We start from the raw sequence: 24,885 nt of genomic DNA, 5'->3' as shown, positions 1-24,885 counted from the left end.
ATAGGAAATTATAATTTTTTTTTTCATTTCGTGTATTAAAAAACGAATAGGATAAAAAAAATTAATTTCGTTCATATAAAAACGAACTTGGAAAATATATATACCAACGAAATAAAAAAAAAAAAAAATATATATATATATTCCAATTTCGTTTTTATATGAACGAATTTTTTTTTATCCTATTTTTTTTAATACACGAAATGCAAAAAAAAAAAATATAATTTCCTATTTTGTTTTTTAATACACGAAATGCAAAAAAAAAATTATAATTTCCTATTTCGTTTTTTTATTCATGAAATGCAAAAAAAACCCAAAAAAAAAAACTTATTTCGTTCATATTTTTTTAGACCAAAAGGTGAAAGGAGGGTATTTATGAGCCTTTTTCAATAGATTAAGGGTATTTTTGGACCTTTTCCGATAAAAAAAAACAAAAAAAACATATTCTGTTAGTTTAAAGGGTATATTTGAGCCAAAAACAAACCTTAAGGGTATATTTAGACCTAAAAGGTGGATGGAAGGGTATTTTTAGACCAAAAGATGGAAGGAGGGTATTTATGAGCCTTTTTCAATAGTTTAAGGGTATTTTTGGAAACATGATAAAACTTGTGAAAAATTGAACAACAAAAACAAGTTTTGTGAACAATTTCTACCGGAATTTTACAGTGTTATCCTAATTTGTTAGCAAGGCAAGTTTTGCTATTCGGCAAAACTCGTGAATCTTATCCGATATAACTTGTATTAAGTTTTTTAAATCCGACAATAGTATACCAAAATTCTGCCCAAGTCTACTTCCACACAAATTCCTAAAAAGCTGTCAAATAAACGGAACATAATGATCCTACTTGTTCAAATCACTCAAAAAAATATCCAGCAGCATTATTTCGAAATAAGTGATGATGAACTTAAAAAAATTGGCTAGCCATGTTTTGGCTAATAAACCACAAGTAGACCACTTTCTTCCCTTTGTACCCCTTTCATTCTCTCCTCCCTCAAGGTGTGTTCGCTATAGAGGAAAATATTTCAGTTAGTCAAAATTTTCAAAAATTAATTTCTTCAAGAAAACAAGTTCCACAAGTGAAATTCCACATTGATTCAATGTGTTTCCTCCCTACCCTTGAACTCACCTCATCTTCATTCCCACCCACCCCTACCCCAACCACATAACCTGCCCCCACCCCCACTACCCACCACCCTTCCAGTCCAAAACAGAACACATCCGGATTTCGCATGCCAAACAAGAAAGCAAACAACCAAGTAGCAAAACGCCACAAATCCAGTACATACAGCATCAATACATCATGCTAGACAGTCTGGTTACCTACCGCTTAACGTCTACTAGCATACAATAACCACTTTCAAGCATATCTCCTACATGCAAATATCAATAGTCCTTGCTAAATCCGTTCCAACTAACTATTACAGATACTGTTACACTCATATATGGTGTACTCTAGTGCCTACTATTATATTTCTTCCGAGAGCACCATTACACTAAAATGACTCAGGCTTTGGACTTTGGAGCACACTTGCTCACATGGTCCTTGAACTGTTGCATCTCAGCCAAGACTTCCTTCTCCGGCCGGTACAACAAATCAGTCATGCGCCATATCTGTAGGATCCAATTTAACAATTAGAGGCAAATTAAATCATACTGGAAATGGCAGCAACAGAAATGATTATGAACCTGTAGTGTGCCGCCTCCACTGTTGGTCTCCAAGTCATCAGACACACTAACAATAGTCCATGGATCCAATGCATTCCAGTGAAAGTCCACAATTTTATCCCTGGGTCAAATCCACAAAAATCAGTTACTCCTCATTGCTTCATTTGTCTCCACCATCTATATGGTATCATCATTAAGATCATGACACAAAACTAAGTGCCATCAAACTGAGAAAAACTATCATTCTCCCCCTCCTCAGAAGAAAGAAAATAAATTAGAATATAAAACAAATATGCAGATTACATAGTCCATTTATAGTCTGTTTTGTTTGAAGTCCAACAGGGAAAATGAAACATAAAGGTTCTAACCTGTGGCCAGCATGCTGAAAAAATAAGCCTGGAGGAGGATCATCTTCAGATTTAGCTTCAGTATCTTTTGTTTCACCAACCTGTCGAGAAAATTAACTAAAACTATAAGGAGAACTACTTGGTTATAAATTCATGAATCTAGAACATCTCCATTCATTAATACAACAACAACAACAACAACAACATCCCAGTGAAATCCCACATCGTAGGGTCTGGGGAGGGTAGAGTGTACGCAGACCTGACTCCTACCAAGGTAGGACGGCTGTTTCCGAAAGACCCCCGGCTCAATAAAAGCATAAAAAGAAGTCAGATACGGTTAGATAAGGTTAAGAGATTCGGATAAGAGATTTAAAGCGATATGGAAATGAAATAATGCAAGCGACACAGATAATACAGGATAATCAGAGCACAGAAAATAACCGATAATAGCAGAAATCAGAGCAGATGCACAGGATAACCAAAGCATAGGAAATAACACATAATAACAGATAATAGCAGAAATCGGAGCACAAGAAATTATATTGCAATAATGCGACTACTAATAAGAACGGATAACGAGACTATCTACTAGCCTTCTACCCTAATTTGGGTCCTCCAAGCCCTCCTATCTAAGGTCATGTCCTCAGTAAGCTGTAATTGCGCCATGTCGTGTCTAATTACCTCTCCCCAATACTTCTTCGGCCTACCCCTACCTCGTCTGAAACCATCCATGGCCAACCTCTCACACCTCCGCACTGGGGCATCTGTATCTCTCCTCTTCACATGCCCAAACCACTCAATCTCGCTTCTCGCATCTTGTCTTCCACCGAGGCCACCCCCACCTTATCCCGAATATCCTCATTCCTAATCCTCACTCCTGGTGTGGCCACACATCCATCTCAACATTCTCATCTCGGCAACTTTCATCTTTTGAACGTGAGAGATCTTAACTGGCCAACACTCCGCCCCATACAGCATAGTCGGTCTAACCACCACTTTGTAGAACTTGCCCATCTCCATTCATTAATGCGCTGCTTTATTTGAATGTCCGCCTTTAAACAGAATACTTTCCTATGGTTACATGATACATCCACTCAAAAGTTAACAGATTACATTTTACACATCCACACTCCCACTACTAGTAAATAAATAAGTAATCCATAGTACAACACTGGAGTCCACCAGTCAAGAAGGAATTTTTCAAACTTGGAACATTTTTAGAACATTAGACTATAAAGAATCATTGCCTATTTGCCTTAATACAATAAAGCATCAAAGGCCCAACAAGATATTAAATTTGAAAACTGATGATCCCTCTGTAAATATATTTATAGCATATCATGAGCAGCTTTCACTTTGCTTCCTTTTCTGTAAAAGGTATTAGTTGGAATTAGAGAAGCCATCTAACATTTTAAAATGTCTCAACTCTCCATCCCTTTTGCATTTGCAGAATGTAAGATCACTTCACAAATTACAGTTATCATTTAATTTTTTTGCAGTTGAACCCTTCGCTATCCGAAGACCAACATTGTCACAGAAGACAACGATCACACAGCAGCATTTACAAGTAAAAAACCTTTTTTAAGAAGCTGGACTCCCGGAAGAGTTGCAATACTTGGAACTGGAGGAATAACACACTAAGAGAGAAGGGATAAAGGGAGGAAGATGCGAAGTCTGCGGAAGTGCCAAGGAGAGGAGCATCTCTACCTTCTCATAGTCCCAAATATTTAACAGACCATCCTCTGCAGAGCTCCCAAACACAGAAGACCTATCCGGACACCACTGTAAAGGAAAAGTCATCAGTTAACAGCGATCTAACGCAGAGATATCAGTAAACACAATCTCACTGATGAACAAAGCACGGCAAATGAAACACCTGAACACAGAGAACTGCGGCTGTGTGATGTTCAAACATATGTACCGGTGATCCAACCCCATCCGAAGTTAAATTTCGCCGGTCAAACAAGCGAACCGAATTATCAGCGGACCTGAGTGACACCATGCTAAGTATGAAATCTGCCACTTAGATAAACTACATTAAAGAAAAGCGCCCAAGCAGTCATGCGCACCATAATAGGCACTATCTTGATGACCGCTGATGAGTGATACTATACAAATTTATGATCTAACATACCATTAATGGGAAGTTTGTCGTTCACAAGAAAAAGAAAAGTACACTTGCAGCAATACGCCCCACAAAAGGCACTTACATGACTACTCAGTCTTCCATTTAATTTTCTTTTTGGGTAAGCACAGACTCATAATTTATATAATACAAGTACTATCTAACATCATACCCGGTTATGATAAGATTGTCATTATGAGGATTCCAGTCGACGCAATGAAGATCAGCATCATGCGCTTTCTCAACCTGTAAAAGCAGCAAAGACCAGTATCCTCATTAGGTTTTAGATATTACTTGTGAAGGATTATTGACTGAAATTTGACGATCAAGAAAATCTCAAAACATTTTAATAGAAACGGCTATATGATAGCAATAATATATATTTTGGTATTAAGATAATTGGCCTATGTTTTAACATATGTTCATGAATCATCATTTGACCATTAGAAATGCATTCAAGATAAGCTAGCACATGAATATCTAGGAAAAGCTGAATACGGTCAAGGCTCAAAAGGTGTATATTCTGGTATGAAGATAATTGGCCTATGTTTTAACATATGTCAAGAATCATCATTTGACCATTAGAATTGCATTCATATATATCCAGAAAGACGAGTTGCACATTGGCAGTTTTGACATATGCTATGCTACCTATTCCTATATTATTAACAATCTCATTCATAGAATACGTTTGCCATTAAACAATCAAGAAAGTAATCACCAGACCTTTACAACAGGATTGTTACCAACTCGAGCATCCCATAGTATGAGGCATGAATCATCACCAACACTACAAAATTCCTGTGAACTTCATGAATGTCAAAATAAAATGTCAGTTTCAGAAGTAGACTGATCAGATACTTCTAAACATGTTAATCCCGCACTTCCTTACTTATTCACCCTTTCTGCTTAGGATGTCACAGAAGCTGTGTCAAGAGCAAAATGTTGAAGTACATTAATTGCAGAATCTTAGCTTGTTTTTTGTTCCTTGTCAGTAATTCCAGAATGTTCCACGAAAACATCAAATTTAAATATCAAGGCACAATTGATCAATGCGAACTTAATTGCTTCACTTTCTTAAACTACATAAAATCCAAAGGGGACCAAGGAGGATGTAGGAAGAACATGATGACGAAGCAAATGGGAAGCAACAGGTGGAGCTCAGGGCATCGGGACACTTTCTTTATATTTCTCTCCCTAGATGATAACTCAGTAGAAGTGGATGTTACTAAAGAAGAACAAAAGGAATTAAGAACACTTTACCAGCAGAAACTCTATTAACCTGAAAGCGTAATTTATAAACCTTGGGATCCAGCAAAGCAATTACGGCATTCAAGTCGACATTACCTTGAAGGGCAAAACTGAACATCTTCTACAGTATCATCATGGCCCAGGAAGATACCACGTGGTCCAATTGAAGGATTATCAGCGGACTTAATTATGGAGCCAGCTGATCCTGCAGACTTGGGTTCGTCTGCTGCCAATGTTGAAATGTGGTCTTGAATGCTCCACAAGACCACAGTTTTGTCCTTTCCTGAAAGAAAATTACCTCAAATGAGGAGATACTAGAAGTGGCTAAATCACTTTCCAACCACCGAATTATGATATCAGGTTCCAGACAACATCTTAGGGAATGCAACATTAGACCAAAAGAATCGAAGTTTATAATATGATTCTCAATAATTGGGACTACTAGCAGAAATAGTTTTATGAACCTTACATATCCCAAACTGAATCTGATCAGATAAGTTTAATTTGGTATGCAAGATGGGCAACGCAAGTACCTGATTCTAAAATATATCTAGATGAAAAAATATTTTGAGAACTAGACATCTAAAAAAGAGAACTTCAAACCTCCAGAGAGGACAAAGGGCTCCATGGGGCTCAGGGCCAGAGCAAATTCTGCATTGTCTTGATGCCCACTCAATACCTGAAAGGGCATTTCACGTTTACTTAGAAAGGTTGATCTATAGCTTAAGATGCCAAATCATATTGCTGGTGCCAGTTGACAGGAGATGGGATCCAATATTAGAGCACATTCCACAAGCAAAAAAGGTATGAAATCCACCAAAAGAGGTAAGATGAGTGATGAACATAATGAAAATAACCTAAAATATAGATCAATCAAAAAGTCTTAGAGAATAAGTACACAGACCAGATCCGGACGTGAAGCAGCAGCACCAGCGACAGCATGCTTGTTAGGCTGAGCTTCGATGTCCCAAATGAGAACCTAGATAGATCAATAACAAACTTGTACCAATTAAAAAATATTGATATGCCTAAAATAGAAACATGCCACAGTAACTTTACAACAACTTCCACTAAACCTTACAAAAAGAGGCCACTTACTTCAGGACCATCAGTATGGGTTGCCACTATGTTTTTGTTCTGTGGGAGTTCTCTAATTCTGTTAACCTGGAGAAGGGTACAAAAAAAGAAGTTAAAACAAAATTCCTCAATGGAGAACCAAACTGCACAATTTTATTTTATTTTTGATACTGGTACTATTCCAAACTGCACAATTTTTTATGCTAGAGAATAAATCTCAAATAAGTTCATGAAGTGTTTTTTTTTCATAGAATGTCAAAAGTAACAATGTAGATTCGAGGCAAAATAGAGCACTATATACATCACTTTTTAGGTTTTTTTTTTTTTTTTTAAATTCAGAGTTTGCTTCATTCAAGTACTCCTCTAAATAAAGCACAAAACTATGAATGCAATTAAATCTCAACTTTACTATGATACACAGAAAGATATAGCATTGAAAATTGGCATGAACAAAAACCTTAACACCCAAAAGAGCAAATGCCCTCAATGCGGATACAACCAAGAATCAGAAATCCAGTAGGAAATCAGCAATGCAAAAAACATGTTGACAGGGAACGAAAAATATTTTCTTCTATTCTGAATAGCATCAAATATAAGGATAATATTGCAAGAGAAAAGCACAAGAAACAATAAGCACATAGCTAAAACAATTCAATACTCTCATCTCAAGCATCAAGTATTATTTATTTCTGTTTACATTTTAATTCTGTGGTATAGACCTTTTATCTTGTATTCACTGCATTTGAGTTCCTTGTCAAAAATGAAAGTAAAATTTTGGCTTCTAAAAGATAATTCCAGAAAAAAATTGGCTTCTAAAAGAAAATTCTAGAATATTGGAGCATACTATTCAGGGAAAAAAAATAGGTAGGAAAGTGGCAAATTCATTCGGTTTCCAGCAGCGAAGTCATTGATATATTAAGCAAAATCGCCTTGTTCTCCCTTATAGAGCCTATCAGAAGGACACCTTGCAATTGGATTTGGTGTAATTGCGTGTAATTACAGTCTTAGATTGTTTGTTTGGCCAAGCAATTACTTGGTCAACATGAAATTGGATGTACTTGAGAGGGAGCAATTACATTCTATTCTCAAGGGGGTCTGGTGTAATTACCAGATGGTTTTTCAAATTCTCTTATATTTCTATTTTTCAAATATATGCAGAATACTTGTCAAAAACAATTTCAAATTCTAATAGTTTTTTTTCTTCTATTTATTAGTGCAATCATTTGTTAATTAAAAAATTGGAAAAATGACGAACCTCATTATATCCAAATGAGTGGGAATATATCGCTTACTCTTTATGATATTAGTAATCAATTATAATTATTAAGTATAATTTTTTAAAATATATATTTTAACACCTAGTAACAATTAAATTTAATATGCACATATATTTGTCACTCATTAAAGTATATTTACTTCGTCTAACATAAGTTTATTTAATTTTTATTGTTAACTTTATTTTAAAATAAAATATATCTATGTTATTACGCTTGTGCAACCAATGAATCATGGAATTACAATGTAATTACGTTATGGCAACCAAACATGCCTATGTACTTACTATTTTGTGTAATTACTGTACAAGTAACTACACCAGACCCGATTACCAAGTGTCCAAAAAGGCTCTTAGAGAAAATGTAGGCAATAGTATTATTCCTACTCCTCATTATGCAGCAGAGAGAGAAAGATAAACAGCAAGGATAAGTGCACTTAATATAAAATTCTCTGGCGAGAGAACTATCAATTCAGCATGCAACACCAAAGAAACCTAATACAACATTGTATCAAGAGCTACTGAGCCAATAGTTAACTTAGTTTGTCTATGAACACACGTGCAAGTTCAGTATAACTTTTTTCCAGTGTTCATGCAGTTTTTACCTCTCCCGGATGTATTATGGTTTTGTACTTCTTCACAAATGGCGAGCGTGCTTCTTCATTGAACTAGAACCAAGCCATTAAAAAAATGAGTCATTATGATTGATTTGCAGTATAACCAAGACAAAACTGTATTAAAATGTGAAACATACTTACATTTGCAATGTGATTTTCTGCTGCAACCCTGGGCTTAACCACATCACAATTGGCGATGATCAAAGTATTAGGCACTGACTTATCCGTCTGGAAAGGCGAGTTTAAAGATAAAATTAAAAAAGTAAAAAGATATGACCCTAATTATAGAATCGGACAACTCATATCATTTACTGTGCACACAAATGAAACAATAAATTATCATTTTTTTCAACATTTGCCTATCAGAAAGCAAGCTATAAAAATGAGAATATTTTATAATACTAATATCAACAATAACAATGATAATAATAATAATGGTAGGAACTCTAGCCATGTGTGGTAGGAGGGCCTGGTCAGCCCACGAAACCACCCAAGCCTAGCTCACTAAGAGAGACCTCTAAACAGCCCCAGCCCCTACTGTAGCGGACAGGAGCTGGCTCGGCCCCTTGGGGAACTTGCACCAGTTCCTCACATCCCAAACTCCTAAGTCCTAACAGCTCAGGACTGGTCTGGAACCGGCCTGCAGCGCGCCAAAATCCACCTCCTAACCCCTCAAGTTGAAAGTAATTTTCAGGATGCTAGCTTCAAATTTGAGCCCTTTGTTCTTATATTTTTAAATTTAAGGTCACAAGCAACAATACAGAAATAGCTGCTTGTTGGAAAAAGACACTTCAAATACAAATAACTTAATTACTACTAAAATCTATAAATTTTTACAAATAACCAGTTCACAAATCAAGCAATTAGCATCAAATTGAATAATCAATATTGATATTCTTAAAAAGGGGATGAATTTCGGTCCGATATGTGCTATTACTTTACTGCTTTTTCAGAGTAAAAAGTAATCATTTGTTTTGCAAGATTGGTGAAAATGTAAAGTGAAAGGGAAATAGAGCCTTTAAAAAGCTGAGCAGTCAAACCACCACAGCAGAGAACTAGATCTCGAAAATGTACTCAAATTCAAAAGAAAAATCAACAGAACTGTGACATGATCACAAAGTAAAGTTAGCTTGAAGTATCAATCTTGCTTTATCTAATTTCATGTTCTCGTATTTGTAATTATTTTATTCTTTATACTATAAACTCAGTCAATACTTTATTGCATGTTATAACTAATATAGGATAAAATAAACGAAACTCAACAAGACCAACTAGACCGACCCAAAGCAGACAGCTATAGTTGATAAGGGTCGTGCGCTAGGACCAATCCCATCCCCTTCTAAAAAATTACTGGCTCCACTTGCCCCATAAGAATGGAGCCAGCCCTTGGACCGGACCATGGCTCAGGAGCCAGGGACAAAGTGAAGATCCAGTAATCAGGTCTAGGTCTAACCAATACTGCTTAATGGGAACGGAAGCTATTTGAGTCAATCAAGGTGGTAAAGACTTTGATACCATGTAAAAATAGCAAAGCTTCTCAATGTACAAGAGGTACTCCTTATATAGGAATCTTAAGCAATGCATAGTACAGTAGCTAATACATCCCTATACTAATAAGGTAATTAAATATTCCGTAACTAAATGCAGAATATCCTTAAGTATATCCTATACAGTGTAGAATTAATCTGGACAGGTATGAATCCAGGTAGGCGTTCACCAGATATTCTAAAACTTCACCATTCTCCTCCACATTGAATCAACATCAATTGTCTATGACATATTGGGCAGAAGATACCCTTTGAATGTGTATCAAAAAGTATTAATTAATTATTTAAATGGTGGAAGTTCAAGGCTGGATTAGATAGCACTAGTGTTATCAAAAGCAAAAAGCGCAAATAAAGCGTGGGCTTTAGTGAAAAAAAGCGCAACGGTGCAAAATTACCAATATATGGATGTTTAGTCCAAGACTAATAATAGTAAGCATGAATAACAAATATATGGACAAAGAAATTGTAAAAACATTACGATAAAGTGAAATATCAATCATCTAGTGTTACCTCTTCAAGAGAGGCTCAATGGCAAGGAAAAGTATGTCTTAGAGCCTTCATGACGACACTGAAGCGCACATAAAGCGAGGCGAAGCGCTCAACATGTTTTGAGCCTCGCTTCAGGGCTTTAAGTGCGCCTTTGACAACACTGGATAGCACTTATTTATTATTACTCCCTCTGTCCCAATTTATGTGGCATCCTTTCCTTTTTAGTCTGTCCCAAAAAGAATGTCGCCTTTTTACAATTAGAAACAATTTAACTTTAAAATTCCCTTTTTACCCTTAATGAAATGATTTATAGCCACACAAATGTCCAAGGTTTGTTTTAGACCACAAATTTCAAAAGTCTTCCTTTCTTAAACTTTGTGTCAAGTCAAACGATGCCACATAAATTGGGGTGGAGGGAATGCTATTCTTATGATAGATAATTGTAAGAATATTATTGATGAGGGAGAGGATGGGCTTTAAGCAAAAGTTGTACAAGAGAACATCTGAAAAGCTTGTAAAGAAGTAAGAAAGTCAACAAAAGCCTCCGGCTCTAACACATTTGCCGAGGTCAAGTTGCACCAAAAGTAGGCAAAAAAAAAAAAAAACATTTGAACTTTAGATTAACTACATTGTCCTTTTTGTTCTTAAAAACTGTAGCATTTCTTTCTCTCCATGTGAAGATAGCACTTAATTATGGTATTATCAAGAGGATCAACATAGGTTTTCAATGAGATGGCCGAAACGGGATTATTATGAATGGGATCCACAACCTCTATCTCACACTTGGCTCATCATACTAAGGGTCAGATAGGGATAAAAAGCTTTCTAATAGCACCCTCTGCCTATGTTAGAGAACTATGTATCTTCATTCTTCATCAACAAAACAAATGTTAGAGAACCTGTTATGAACAAAGTGAGAATTGCATAAATCTACTTTTAAAGATGATTGAAGAAAGCAAATTAACAATACACATGATTAAGCAAAGAAGTAGAGGTAGTGGGGCAACTAGACAACTCAACTTTAAATGGACTTTGGCACTGTATGACAACAATAGATTATTCAAAGATTGACAATGGAAGTTAAAAAACTAAAATACGGAGAAAAGAAAATTGTTGCGGCAAGATTTGTAAGAGTATTTTATACCTAAAAAATTCTATTAATTAAAAAAAAAAAAAAAAAAAAAAGAGATTTTGTTAAAGGAGGGATGTTGGTGTTCTCAAGCCCCAAAAAAAGAAACAAGACATAGATCACCTGCCCAAAGATTACCTTTTTTCATTAAGGAAAGAGTATACTTCACAAATCTTGGTGATATGGTAAATCTTTTGGGATATCAATGTAAAATATACAGGAATGCTGAAAAATATCGGCCAAAAACAATAATCATGTGCAATGCAAGCTTGCCTGTTCAGAAAGGTAGAGTCGCTGGCGGTTTTTCAGAGAACCCTGCTCAATTATTGGACCCCACCTGTTGGCAAAGACATATAACTATTAATATACCTGATCAATTTATAGACCAAACAACTTGATAAGACCAACATCACAATGAGACAGCTCGATACCAATTTTCAAATGTTAATTAAAAAACAGGATTGTTATCCACTTCATTAAGCATATACTAAATGCAAGGCCACAGAGTTCCATGGATAACTATCACATAGGAATAATATCCACATCTCTCACTCGCTCTCTCTCTCTCTCTCTCTCTCTCTCTCTCTCTCTCTCAAACACACACACACACAAAAGAGAATCACATACCATATACAAAATGACCCCAATTACTTAATTTAAGATCAGAGCTTAAACAACGTGACCAGAAAACAATAAACCACTAAACCAACTAGCTCACAAGCAGAAAGGATATACCTATAGTGTTTGACCACGTGCAAGATGCATATATTCTATCATATACATAGTAGTTGACCGCCATGTGCAAGTACGGATATATTTTTTTTATTTTATTTTGATAAGGTAAATAATTTTATTAACAATTGGGAAACCCCCCATATACAAGCCATATACCAAAAGAAGAGAACCTACACCAAAATATGATTCTCAACAAAAGAGTTCCAATTCTCTATACAAATTGGGACCTCATAGGTACACCAAAAATAAACTAGAGAGACAAAACACTACTTTGCATTGTTACAAAGATTAAGCTCCACCCCTTCAAATGCCCTCCTATTCCTCTCTTTCTAAATGACCCATATGATTGCTTCATAAGCATGTGTCCTACTTATCATTCAGATCATACCTCCTTAACAAAGCAATCACCCAGATGGTTATTATTCAGATCTCTTTTTTCTTTTCTTTTGGGAATTCAGATCTTGGTTTAAAGGTTAGAAATTCTTTTTTATAACAACTCTGTGTGCACCTCGGCTATTCCACCGGGTACCAGCTACCTCGGATTCAGATCTTACGAAATTCACCCACAAAGATTTTCATTTTAAGGAGGAAAGGGAACAATCAAAAGGCATGTCACAAAATTATATACCAAATTATTACCTATGGATTAAGTTTAAAAGATTAGTTTTCCATTTCTAAACTACAAAACTTACTTATAAAGCTCTATAACAATAATTGTTTTAAGTTTAAACATTAGGCATATACTCAGATTTAACTTTCGTCATCAAAACCTGTGATTTCTAATTGTTCACCAGCAACTAGTCATACAAATAACATAAATAAATATTCAGTTTCACGAGATCAACATCCCTAAGAAAGCAAAAATATAAAACGAACTTTCATCTTCATCAATACAACTTGGTTCAACATAATAAAACTATAGCATATTGCAAATGAAGAAAGAAATTCATAATACCGGCAAGAAAGAAGAGGCCATTTACTGCTATGATTAGCGAACAAATCATACAGCATACTAATATTAGACTTCCACATCCCATACTTTTCACCGTACATGGTTACTCCCATCTTCACTCTTTGGTTCGTAGATGGATCAAATCTAGAGAGAGCACGCTGCGTCTTCTAGAGGTTTAATGAAAATCTCTAGAAATGGATGTTTTGGAAGAGAAAAGAAAGGTTAAGGTTGTTGTTTTTATGGGAATGGGAGATGGCGGAGATTTCAACTGCATTACTGGTGGATTTTAGGATCAATTTGTTTTTCTTTAATTTTTTATTTTTTTTTTGGGTTGTTTTGACTCTATGGAAGTGGAAATTATAAATTTGCTCCCGCCAACTAGTATTTGTATCGTAACAAATAACAATATCTAGCCATAAAAAAAAAACAAATAACAATATTTAAGCCAAGTCAGTGAAATCATCAGGCCAAGGAAATCTGAAACAGCACAACAACCTACTGAATTAGCTGGCATATCTCCCAGACCAAAGGATTAGCAATGCAAGCAAAAACTAGCAAAACAATATGCAGCAACACATAGTTCCAACAAAGTGGTCCAAAATTTTGAAGCATGGGCCACGGAAAACAAAATCCATCTTTCGACCCAAGTCCAAGAAAATCCCTCATTTATATTCATACAGTCGACCTCTAGTGTGAACACTTCAGCAAAGAGTGGCACCATGTATTTAGGTATACATTAGGCCTATCTATCTTTCAATGACTAAGAGATAATTCTATTTAAGAAACTTCTCAGCAAAAAAGGAGATGTTGGCCGTGGATAATTATGAACAGTTACTACAGTATTGTATTGAATTAAGGAAACCAAACATAGGATCTATGTCATATAAATTTTTCACTCAGACAAGTTCTGCAAAGATCCATATTACTACTCTCTTAAATTTTACTTAATAAACAAAAGAAAAACTACCTTCTATCCACTACACATGACAGTTCAACAATGGCCTAGGAAGTGTTATTGACGACTATCACTTTGTAGCTATGGAGCAATGTGACACGAGAGGTTAGGACTTCATAGGCAAAATCATGTGCTTTTGAGAAGTTCGTCTCGAAAAAATGAGGCACAAAATGATCCCAATGTAAAACTCCCGATTCCTTTAATCTCAATTCTCATCAAAAAGGAGTTGTTGGATAAGTACGTGCATTGTTTTATATTAGATGTTGAAAACTTGAAATTAGCTATGCCACCAGGGCTTTGGTGTAGAGGTAAAAGCGCAACGCATGATATATGGGTTAGATGCACTTCACGGATTTGAACCCTCCGCAAACAAAAGCCTTAAGTGGAGCATCATCCACTCGTGCAACACTTCCCCATAGTGGTTTCTCGATTATCAAAAATACTTAAAATTAGTTATTCTAATTGAAATTTAATCATCATAAGACCAAATTCATATATGTTTGCTATCATTTAATTTTCCATAAGTTGCGCAGTTCATTTTAACGAAATGTGCAGTTCACTTCTCGCTTAGTCCCATGAACTTTATGTTTTTTCCTTTTAATAACACTGGGCCCACTCTTAAGACCAGACTCCAAATTAATTACATCTTCACAATAAAAAAATTTGGAAAAAAAAAGGAAAAAGAGTAGCACAAACATTATAACACAAACAACAAGGCAATGTGCGAGCTTCTTCATAAATAACCTCCATACACAGACGCTTATGCAGCATACCGATACCGGGCTCATCTGAACCCAATACTTTCGACACAGACCATAAATTTATATGTAAAAATTTACGAACATTGTAACAAATAGTAAATATGAACTCATAACTTTAAAGATACAATAGGTTCAATGCTAAGAAACTTGTTGAACCCATAAAACTTAAATTCTAGATCCGCCTCTACTCATTCGCGTTGAACGCCATGGGCCAAGATAAACCAATGAGCGAAGGTTGTTAAATCCTAGAACTGAAGTAATGATGACATTGGGCCCACTATTCAGACCAGAAACCAAAATTAATTATATCTTCACAGTTGAAAAAAAGGAAAGAGTAGCACAAACATTACAACAAATAACAAGGCGATGTGCAAGCTTCTTTGCAAATAACCCTCATACATGGGATTCTAAGGCATACCCGCCAACTCCCACTAGCACCAGGCACCAGCTAACTCTGTCCATCAAAGCTAGGACAAATGGGAAGGAATCACCTAGTGTTTTCAGCTTTTTTCATTTTAATAACACCGGGCCCACTCTTAGAATCAGATTCCACATAATTATATATTCACAATAAAAAATAAAATAAAATAAAATAAAAGAGGAAAAAGAGTACCACAAACAACAAGGCAATGCCATGGGCCAAGATGAACCAAAGAGCGAAGGTTCTTAAATCATATACAACATATCATTGCAAACCCTAGCAAAACAACATCAAAGAGACATACCTAGAACTCCAAAAGTACCAAAACGAATAACAGAGGTTCTAGAAAAATACAATATACTAAATACTTATGCATTTAAAAAAAGAATATATAGATGTAGATGTATACCTGCAAGAGAGGGAAGGCCAAACGAGGTTGTGATTAGCGAACCAGTCATAGAGAACTGGAACGAGTGATTTCCACTGAACATATTTCTCATCAACAGAAGCAGCTCTTTTGTCAACACTGCCTCTCATCCTGTGGGATTCCTTTTCGTCTTTGGATTTGGTGGAAGAACCCTTTGGTCTGCCACGCCTTTTGGGTTGAGAAGAAGGTGTTGTTTCCATGGTAGAAATTTTTTTGGGGGGAAAAGTTAAACGCTTAGGAGAAAACCCTTGTTGGAACAGAAATGGACCTACCAATTATACTATACTGAGACTGTTAGACTCGTATATAAAGGGTTTTTATAGAAAAATGAAAATGACCAGAATCCTCTGCCTCTTTCTTTGGATCTATATTTATGGAAAGCTATTTGATTTTTTCGAATACAGACAACAATTATGAACTCATGTATACTAACTAATTGTAGTTACCTATTTCGTCCCTATTAGGATTCATAGCAGGTGGTATAAAATAACATTTCATTTGAAATGGTAGTTTGATAGAAAAACGTGTATGCCTAAACTTAAATTTGATTAGTTAAGTAAATTTGAATTTCAAATACTTATTTGCGTAAAATATTATTAGTATACGGAGTAAATTTTTCTTTTTGGTACATTGAAAAGGCTTAAATAAACTAGTTAAATTCGTTTACGAGCTACATGTGTTGAATCATTGGTGAGGAGAAAGTCTTGAGTGCAATATTCTAGATTATCAAATCTGTTGCATGCTTATGACGCGACGTTCATTTGCCAGAAAATTTGCACATTGATTCGCCTCCCTCCAGATATGTATAAGAGAAGTCATGTTGGCTTCTAGCAAAAATTTACGGTCTTCAATAATAGCCCTAAAAGAATGAGATCGGATGTTTCTTCTGTAATAAGTTGTACTGCGAGCAGATAGTCAGTTTCCACTTCTAACTCTTTTAAAACCCATCGTTTTTGTTAATTTTAGCCCTAGTTTAATGTTCTATAACTTTGCAGAGAGGCTTGAAGAAGGCTTATCTTACCTGAATATTCCAAAAGTCACTTCTCCTGAGCATTTAAAAATTCCTCCAGAAGCAAAATCGTTAGTTTGAGTCATGACACCACCATCTGTATGCAATTTAAACTTTTTGGCACAAGGTGGATACCAAGCTACAAGTTTGACTTGTTTGGGTATAGGGAAAATCTAGGGAAAATTGCACCAATTTTCCTATTATAATCGCTAATATGTTTGCATATAAGTTCAACAGGTAAATATTTATTCTCAAGTAAATTTGTATTTTGTTCCTTCCACATATGCCACATAATCGAAATTATAATGCTAGCACTACAAAAATGTTGACTGCCAAAATTCATAATATAATCAAACCGTTCTAATAATGGCTTAAGATTCATAACATCAATTGCATTTTGTGAGAAATAGACCTACCTAGTGAAATATATATAAAATTATTGAGAAGATTTTTACCTTCTTGTATGAGACCACGATTCGAGCAAAAAAAGTCGGTAGCAATAATGGATATCGCAAAACCAGGAAGTGTTGGTATGGAAAAAGAAGGAAAAGGTATGAGACAGGCAACTGCAATATAGAAGGCTAACTAATATCATGCCTTAAAATAAGGGATACATGTATCTTGTATATCTACTATAAAAATACATAATGCCGTTATGTTATGTAATTTTTTTAAAAAAAATAACTAGTATAAATAGTAATAAGTGGATTGAGATCACTATATCGGATAATTTTTTTTATATAAATAAATATCCACTTTGGATCAGCCTATTTTTATTTTTTGGCTCATATACCATATAAACCCTTTAGGTCTGATATTGGAGTGTTAGAGAGTGAAAAAGAGCAGCCACTTTCAAGTTTCAACACAACATAGAGAATAAATTTTTCTGCTGAAAATACATCCGAGCAGCCAGCTTTTCGCGGAGTTCGTTGCATTTTTCATCCTTAATATCGGTTCTGTTTTATGATTTACATCATATCCTATTTTTTTTTATGACTTGTATCCTAACTTCTTCAATACTTTGCAAAACAATAAAGTTACTCTTTTTAAAAGAATCAGCAACGCAGAATTAGAAATACAAATAAGAAGAGAAAAGAAAGAACTAACATCATATTAAAAGAAAAAGAGATCAAATAAGAAGACGTAATCTCTTTCCAAAGCAACACTTACAAGACCTATGTACTAAAGTAAAAAATATCTGAACCAAAAAAAAAAAAAGTAAAGGACCTATTTGTTTGAGATTCCGGTGTGGTGTGGTTTCTCTTTTTTTTTGGGAGAAAATAGGAGATGAGTGTATGTAATTTATGCTGGTGTTAGAAATTTCTACGTGAAACTCTAATTCTCTGTAATTTTTTTAGCCATGGACATCAATTGGTGTACAACAATAAGCCTCTTCCCAAAAAGTTTTTTCTCTCCTCTCGAAATGCTCTCGGTGTATTTTAGAGTGTGCTAACGTGCACCGACGACAGCACGGGGAGGGGAAGGGCGAAGAAAGCTCAGAGCAAGCCGACAACAGTGGACTTACATAAAGTACTTAATTGAGAAAGGGGACGGGGTTCGTTCATATCACCTCCAGGGTCACAAACTAGACCAGTGGTAGGAAACCACCATGTGCTTTGTCTCCGACGACTGCAGGGGTGGAGATGAGTGGAAGAGAGACTGTACAAGGTGGTTCATTGATCAACGTTGTTGGCGGAGGGAATGACTAAGGAGGTTCTGGATCCTCTGCGAGTTTAATACCGAGACTGTGCGTACCTCCGATTGGGTTAATGAAACCGGTAGATCTGACAGTGGTTGTGCAACAACTGACTTCACCGGTTTAGGTGACTACAAATTCGGCATGGACATCACAAGCTTAGTCAACGATAACTGAGATACCAACAGGGGTAAGTGATGCACCGAGAACCATATCTAGGAAGCCAGTAACTGGTACCTATTACGGTTCACTTTTACGCGGGCGCAAACACTACTATCATAACTTGGCTCTTTGTTTGTTTAATCGAGTCGCCACCTAATTAATTTTGGAATTAGGAAAATCGTTTATTTTAAGGTTGTTTTATGAAAACCTTTTTAAAAGTACCAGAGTTCGGGCAAGGATTCTGGTCAGTGGCGGACCCAGAATTTTGAGTTCGGGGGTGCTGGACCCAAAAATTTTGAGTTCGGAGGTGCTCTATTAACTATTTATATATGTTTCCTTTATATTTTCTATACAGCTATACACTCCGTGATTGAGTTTAATGGGTGCTGGGGCACCCAAAATTTGCACATGGGTCCGCCACTGATTCTGGTTATTCTCCGAGGAAGGTGTTAGGCACCTCAGAAGGAATTCCGCACAATGCGGTTGACCTAAGGGTTTAAAATTTTTGGCTAAAAAGTATATATTTGCTTAAAAATATGTTTGTTATCTATAGGAAAAATTAGTAAAATCTGGTCTTCACTTGTTCTTTCATGACATATTTTGGAAAGAAAAGGCTTTGTGAAAATTCGTTTAATTTCTTAAGTAAAATGAGATTTGAATTTTGTTCAAAAAAGTTGGGTAATTCATATCTTTACTTTTCTAGACCAAAATACACTCAAGTTTTCTTTGGGTAGGGTTCTACTTCACTTTGGTCCAAAGTAGTATAAATTACTTATCTTTATGAACTATTTTAAGAAAATGATTTAATGTACCTCGTTTGTTTTAAAAGCCATGGTTTGCAAGTTTAAGCAAGATTAATACTTACCTTTCTTTTAAAATCTTTTGAAATAAAACTCTCCTAAAATGAAACTCTTTTGTTTTGAAATGTAGGTCAAACTTTTCTTTTTAAAATTAATCCTTTGTGACGCTCAAGCACAAAATTCTTGCTTTTATTATTTTTAAAGAGAGGCCGAGGCCAAAAAATTTACATTAGCCAGTCTTATTTAATTCAATCCATTTTTATCTCAAATACGCTCACACTTCCAGAAATGTTTTGTTAAATCCATTTAGCGTGTTTGAAGAAATACACCATTTTTACACAAGTTCTTAAGTCTTTAAAACCTATTCTTTTGGGAAAATCAACTTTAGAAAACCCTTAGTATCTTTTTTATTTTAAGAGAAGATCACTTATCTTTTGAGTTGGGTCATTTATTTAAAAGTGGGTTTCCTATTCATTCTAACAATATTGGCAAACTTACTCAAATGACTACCTTATTGTAGCTTCCTACCATTTATAGCTATCCTTTTAAATATTACCATTTGTAGTTACATTTTGACAAAAACAATGTATGTTTTCGCGTGTATTTGTTGCCAACAAATACATGAGAACATGATTAAAAAAAAAAAAACAAGATCCTTGATTTTAGCCTTTAACGGTGGAGCTATTAAATTAGCTATTAATATATTTTTTTGATGTATTTTAGTGATTTGTTTTTTTTGCTTTGATGTATTTTAGTGATTTTTTTTTTGTTTTTTGCTATAATGTATTTTCGTGTCTTTTTTTTTTATGTATTTCAGTGATTTTTTTTGATGTATTTTACTGATTTTTTTTTCGATGTATTTCAAATACATTGTGTACATTCCAACTATATATGAAGCCAAATATATTCAAATTTTCGTGTGTTTGAATGGATTTCAACAAATACATTCATATACAAGAGAAAAATTCAAATGCATGACAAATACATTAAAAAACAGTGTGTTTGACTATTAACAAAATACACTAAAAAAATACAAAGACAAATACATTCAAACATAGTGCATTTGTGAGATGTAAATTTTTGAATGTATTTGTATTTGACTTTTAACAAATACACACAACCAGATCTGAGACACTACCACCACTAAAACCCCTAGTCTCTCCACCACCACCAAAAACCCAAATCTGAGACACCACCACCACCCAAAAACCCCTAATCTTTCTACCACTAATAAAACTCTAATCTCTTCACCTCCACGTCATCTTCTCCGCCACTATCTCAAAACCAGTGCCATTGCCGCCACCACCAACAATACATACGGCCAGGTCTGTGCCATCGCCTCATCGGATAGAGTGAAAAGAGAGAGAGGGGTGAGCACAGAGGGAGATAGAGAAGAGATAGAGGCGCGACGGAGAGAGAGGGGTGAGCACAGAGGGAGAGGGAGAAGAGAGCGAGGCGCGACCATGGTGTGGTGGTTGAGAGAAGGGAAGAGAGATTTTTTAGAGTTTTAATAAATGAAAAATCAGAAATGGATAGTGATTGGGAAAAAAGAAAAATATATGTGCTTGGGTATGTATTTTTTATATAGCTACCATTTGTAATTTAGAAAAGTTAATTAGATACTAAATATAATTAAATAAAAGGATAGTTAATATTAATAATTAGGTCTTAAAAGAAGTTACAATGAGTAAAAATTCCAACAATATTCGCATCATTTACCTACTAGTATTTCACTAGATTCTACGTGGGTTTGAATAATACAAGTATTTTTACAATACATTCAACATAAACATAAAATTTAAAATACAAGTGGGTTGGTGGGTTTACTAAGCCCGCCAGCTAAATGTTGCGCCATTTTCACCCATGACTGGACCTTCAAGGTTGCGGCTGAACTCAATCTAATGTAGATGTTGAGCCTTTGGCCCAACAAACGTGGCAGAAATGCATATAGGCCCAATTGGGCTCGCATAGTGGTGTTCATGCAAAGGGGGAAAAGGAGATTGCGGTTAGAAAACATATATGCTTAATCAACTATTTAATAAAGAAGTCTAAATAGGAATATATTACTTAACGTATTTGGGACAGCCCAATGTACACAAACATACACACAAAAAAGAAAGAGCAAGACATCTCGTATAGCGGGCCCAAACACATTTAAACAGTACGAAAATGAAAGAACAGAAGACAGGCCAGCCCAATAACATAAGTCGCAACCCATTACTCCCAGATATACCCTGGATGTACATGATTAACACCCTTGTATACCAAAGCACACATGTGAGTGTGTACCTTTGTATATATAGTGATGTATCACAACATATCATACCCCAGAAAAGAGGAGAAAGGAAGATGGATAGAAGATACACATCAAGTTTTTCTAATCAGTCACATATACTTTGAATATACCGTGTTATACATTGGGTGTACAAGTTGTATACTTCTCAGTATACTGAGTATATACACCTTGTATATCTAGGGATATCCATGTATATTTAAGCAATACTAATCACATTTATAGGAAGCAAAAACCAGCAAGGAAACACTATACTATACCTTGTCAAATAAAGATTTAGAGTGCATGTTATGCATCAATCTCAAAAGTAAACATATCATGCTAGTCAAGTTATGTAATTCAAAGATCCCAAGATTTTTATCAATTTATAGTAGTTGAATAACTTATGTAATCAGTCAAGTTAAGGGTATAGGTGAAGAGGATCTGAGGATTGATTTGGCCTGTCAATGCAGCATACTCACAAGTTTTTATATAACATCTACCTAGTGGAATCATGGGGATTGCCAATGACACATAGGGATTCAAACCACTTGTCTGATTCTTACAAGCGAGCAGGGACACCATTTCATCCTACTACTATTTTAGAGGTGTAAATCTATAACATGAACCAACGCACATTTGTTTAAACTATGAGAAAATGGTTTACCCACAATCTTTGAGAATACTTAGAGGGTTCCATAGTCTCAAGAAATGAAAAGGGAACCCCAAAGCATGAGTAAACCAAGGTGGGGTTGAGTAGGATTACTCAAAACTCCATACTCGAACTCATCTCCTTAGAATGTCACCCAATGTCTTTACTAAGGTGTGACACCTCTTTCCATACAAGCAACAAGACAAGATTATGCTTACTCTCATTTCTAAGTTCCAGAAATACCATGTTTACATGCTGGTCAACTAACAGTTCAAAAGGAAAATGAAGATGATGCAAGTTTTCACATTTTTGGGACCTACGTTTAAGTTATGTAAGGTTTACAATTCTCTATTAAGCTTCACAGTCTCATTTGTGACATCAAACCAAACTATTTATACCCACACATACACAAAGGGAAGCAAACACAGAATGGTCCTTTTCCAAACATATTATATGTGCTTAGTGACACAACAAATAGAGATGAGGGAAGAGGGGTAGGGATCATGCTTAAGTGAAAACAAAGGATAACCTTTTCAGTCTTTAATCTACACATACATATTTCACAACATTTGAAGTTTTCCAGATTCCAAGTTTTGTGAGAAAAGAGTGTAAAACAAAAATCTAGTTTAAAGTCTTGCTTTTGATTTTAACAAGGGGTTAGATTTAACAGTCATACCAAAACACAAATAAAACAAGCTAAAACCCATCTCATGAATACCATACATCTCAAACTTATATGAGAACTCTTCCCAAACTACAGAGTTCAACAAGTCACACAAAACAAGGACAAATAAGTTCATTTGCCTTTTCATCTCTTTACCGATTTTGTTTTTGACTTAGTTTAAACAAGGGGACCAAGCCAGTATCATTAAATAGCCCAACTAAGTTTAAAACTCAACCATAACTCAGTTTTTACCCTTGCTATTCAAGATAACCCACAAATCTGCCTTTTGTTCAAAGAAATGAAAGGATACCCATAAATATTAGTCAAGGCTAACACATCATGTCTTAACTTCTTTTTACTAATTTAAAGGAATCCGATGATGCTAACACAGAGTAGTCAACTTATTATAGGATTAGATTATGAGCAGTTATGAAATGAAAACTAACAGTGTCATAGCCTAGTCAAGAAGCATCTATAACCATTTCAGCTTGCTACTAAACTGTTTGAGCATACTTTAAACAACAAGATTGATTATGTTAATCACACATAACAGTTGACATACAAATTTATGAAACCTATTTGCATAGCCTTCATTTCCTCACATAAACTAGATTCAAACTAAGCTAAGCCTTATATTTAAATTAAACTACTTACCAAAGGATTAAGACCAACACCTAGCTACATATTGAATTGCTTAATCTAGTTATCCCACAGGCAAATCGCATAATCAGGTTACTAAATAAACTAACCACATAATATAAACAAAACAGGTTACACATAGCTTAACTAAGCAGATTAGCATACAATCTTAACTGAGCAAGTAAAATCTAAACTAATACATGCATAAGCATACAAATACACAGAAATGCTGGAATTTAAAATAAAAGGAGAGAAATTTACCCCTTTTTCTGGGCAGCCTTGGTCGAGAGTGAAATTGAGGAATCTTGAAGCTTCATAAGCACCCCGCACACTCAGCCACGAAAAGAAGAAAGGAAAATGTTTATAAAATAACTACTAGTTTGATTAATTAAGGGTTTCAGCTTAAAGCCAAATCCCTACGCAAATCAAACTTGGCTCGAAAACCTTTATGCAAGTGAAATTGCTAATCTGTGTGCGTGTATGTCTGAAAAGGGAAAAGGGGCATTTCCCCTTTTAGACGCGATTCGGGTAGGGTCCGGGCCCAATTTCACATGTTTTAAAAGGGTTTAAATAAAAGATTAATTTATTCAAAATATGGCTATGACTTAATTTAACAACTATCCAAAACCATTTCAATTGTTACCATAATTCAGTAGAAATCAAAAGATATTTCAATTGTAACCATGTTTGATAATAATTGAAATTGAAGCTAAATTGATTTGATATTGAGATGCAATTGGTTGTCTATTTAATTGATTGAAATTCTTAATTTAACAGAGTAAAATATTTATCAATTGATTACTGTGAAATTTAAACAATTATTGAAATCATTATTTTTTCACCATTTTGACTCTAATTTTCCGCTGAATCATAATAAATAAGTAAAATGTGTAGATGATATACAGTGATACACTAAATGATATTTTGCCAAATAAAATGACAAAATGTCACAAACAATTTTCTAAAATCATTTTACCCAGTAAAAGTGCGTATTTTACTCCGTTTATGATTCAAGAAGTCCGTCTTATTAAATAAAATTAATGGAGGGCAAAACTTAGGTGGCCAAAGTACCCATAATGGACCAACCAAGGTGACTGCAACAGTGGTAAAACCGGAGAAGGGGAAAGGTATGCAGACATGGTCTAGTGTAGCACCTTGGAAGAAACTAGCATCACATGGTATGTCTCTATTCTTTGATCATCTACTAATTGTTGAGGTGGTA

At 35.1% G+C, this 24,885-nt stretch overlaps 1 protein-coding gene across 2 annotated transcripts; it reads right to left on the bottom strand.

Moving 5' to 3' along the window:
* Nucleotides 1–1,221: 1,221 nt before the first annotated feature.
* On the bottom strand, nt 1,222–16,177 carry LOC132616917 (WD-40 repeat-containing protein MSI4-like). Of its 2 annotated transcripts, none has more exons than XM_060331684.1 (15): nt 15,752–16,177; nt 11,792–11,855; nt 8,495–8,581; nt 8,342–8,404; nt 6,485–6,550; nt 6,291–6,365; nt 5,990–6,065; nt 5,483–5,669; nt 4,862–4,943; nt 4,308–4,381; nt 3,887–3,998; nt 3,718–3,792; nt 2,032–2,111; nt 1,685–1,784; nt 1,222–1,609 (listed from the first exon to the last, which is right to left on the bottom strand). In XM_060331684.1, exons 1-15 carry the CDS (start codon nt 15,967–15,969, stop codon nt 1,502–1,504), a joined length of 1,467 nt encoding a protein of 488 aa, XP_060187667.1. In that variant the 5' UTR covers nt 15,970–16,177; the 3' UTR covers nt 1,222–1,501. The 2 variants fall into 2 exon arrangements, with proteins under 2 accessions (XP_060187667.1, XP_060187668.1); XM_060331685.1 differs by lacking the exon at nt 15,752–16,177 and adding an exon at nt 13,209–13,363.
* Nucleotides 16,178–24,885: the final 8,708 nt, after the last annotated feature.

Source organism: Lycium barbarum, chromosome 11 (assembly GCF_019175385.1).
Source record: "Lycium barbarum isolate Lr01 chromosome 11, ASM1917538v2, whole genome shotgun sequence".
NCBI classification, from domain to species: Eukaryota; Viridiplantae; Streptophyta; class Magnoliopsida; order Solanales; family Solanaceae; genus Lycium; species Lycium barbarum.
This window is presented reverse-complemented; position numbering and strand designations above follow the sequence as displayed.

Excerpts from the sequence above, each read along its gene's own strand:
- LOC132616917 (XM_060331684.1), bottom strand. The coding sequence starts at position 15,969 with ATGGAAACAACACCTTCTTCTCAACCCAAAAGGCGTGGCAGACCAAAG. Across the intron at positions 6,366-6,484 it reads CCCATACTGATGGTCCTGAA|GTTCTCATTTGGGACATCGA; the intron begins GTAAGTGGCCTC and ends TGATCTATCTAG. Across the intron at positions 2,112-3,717 it reads ATATTTGGGACTATGAGAAG|GTTGGTGAAACAAAAGATAC; the intron begins GTAGAGATGCTC and ends TTTTCTCGACAG.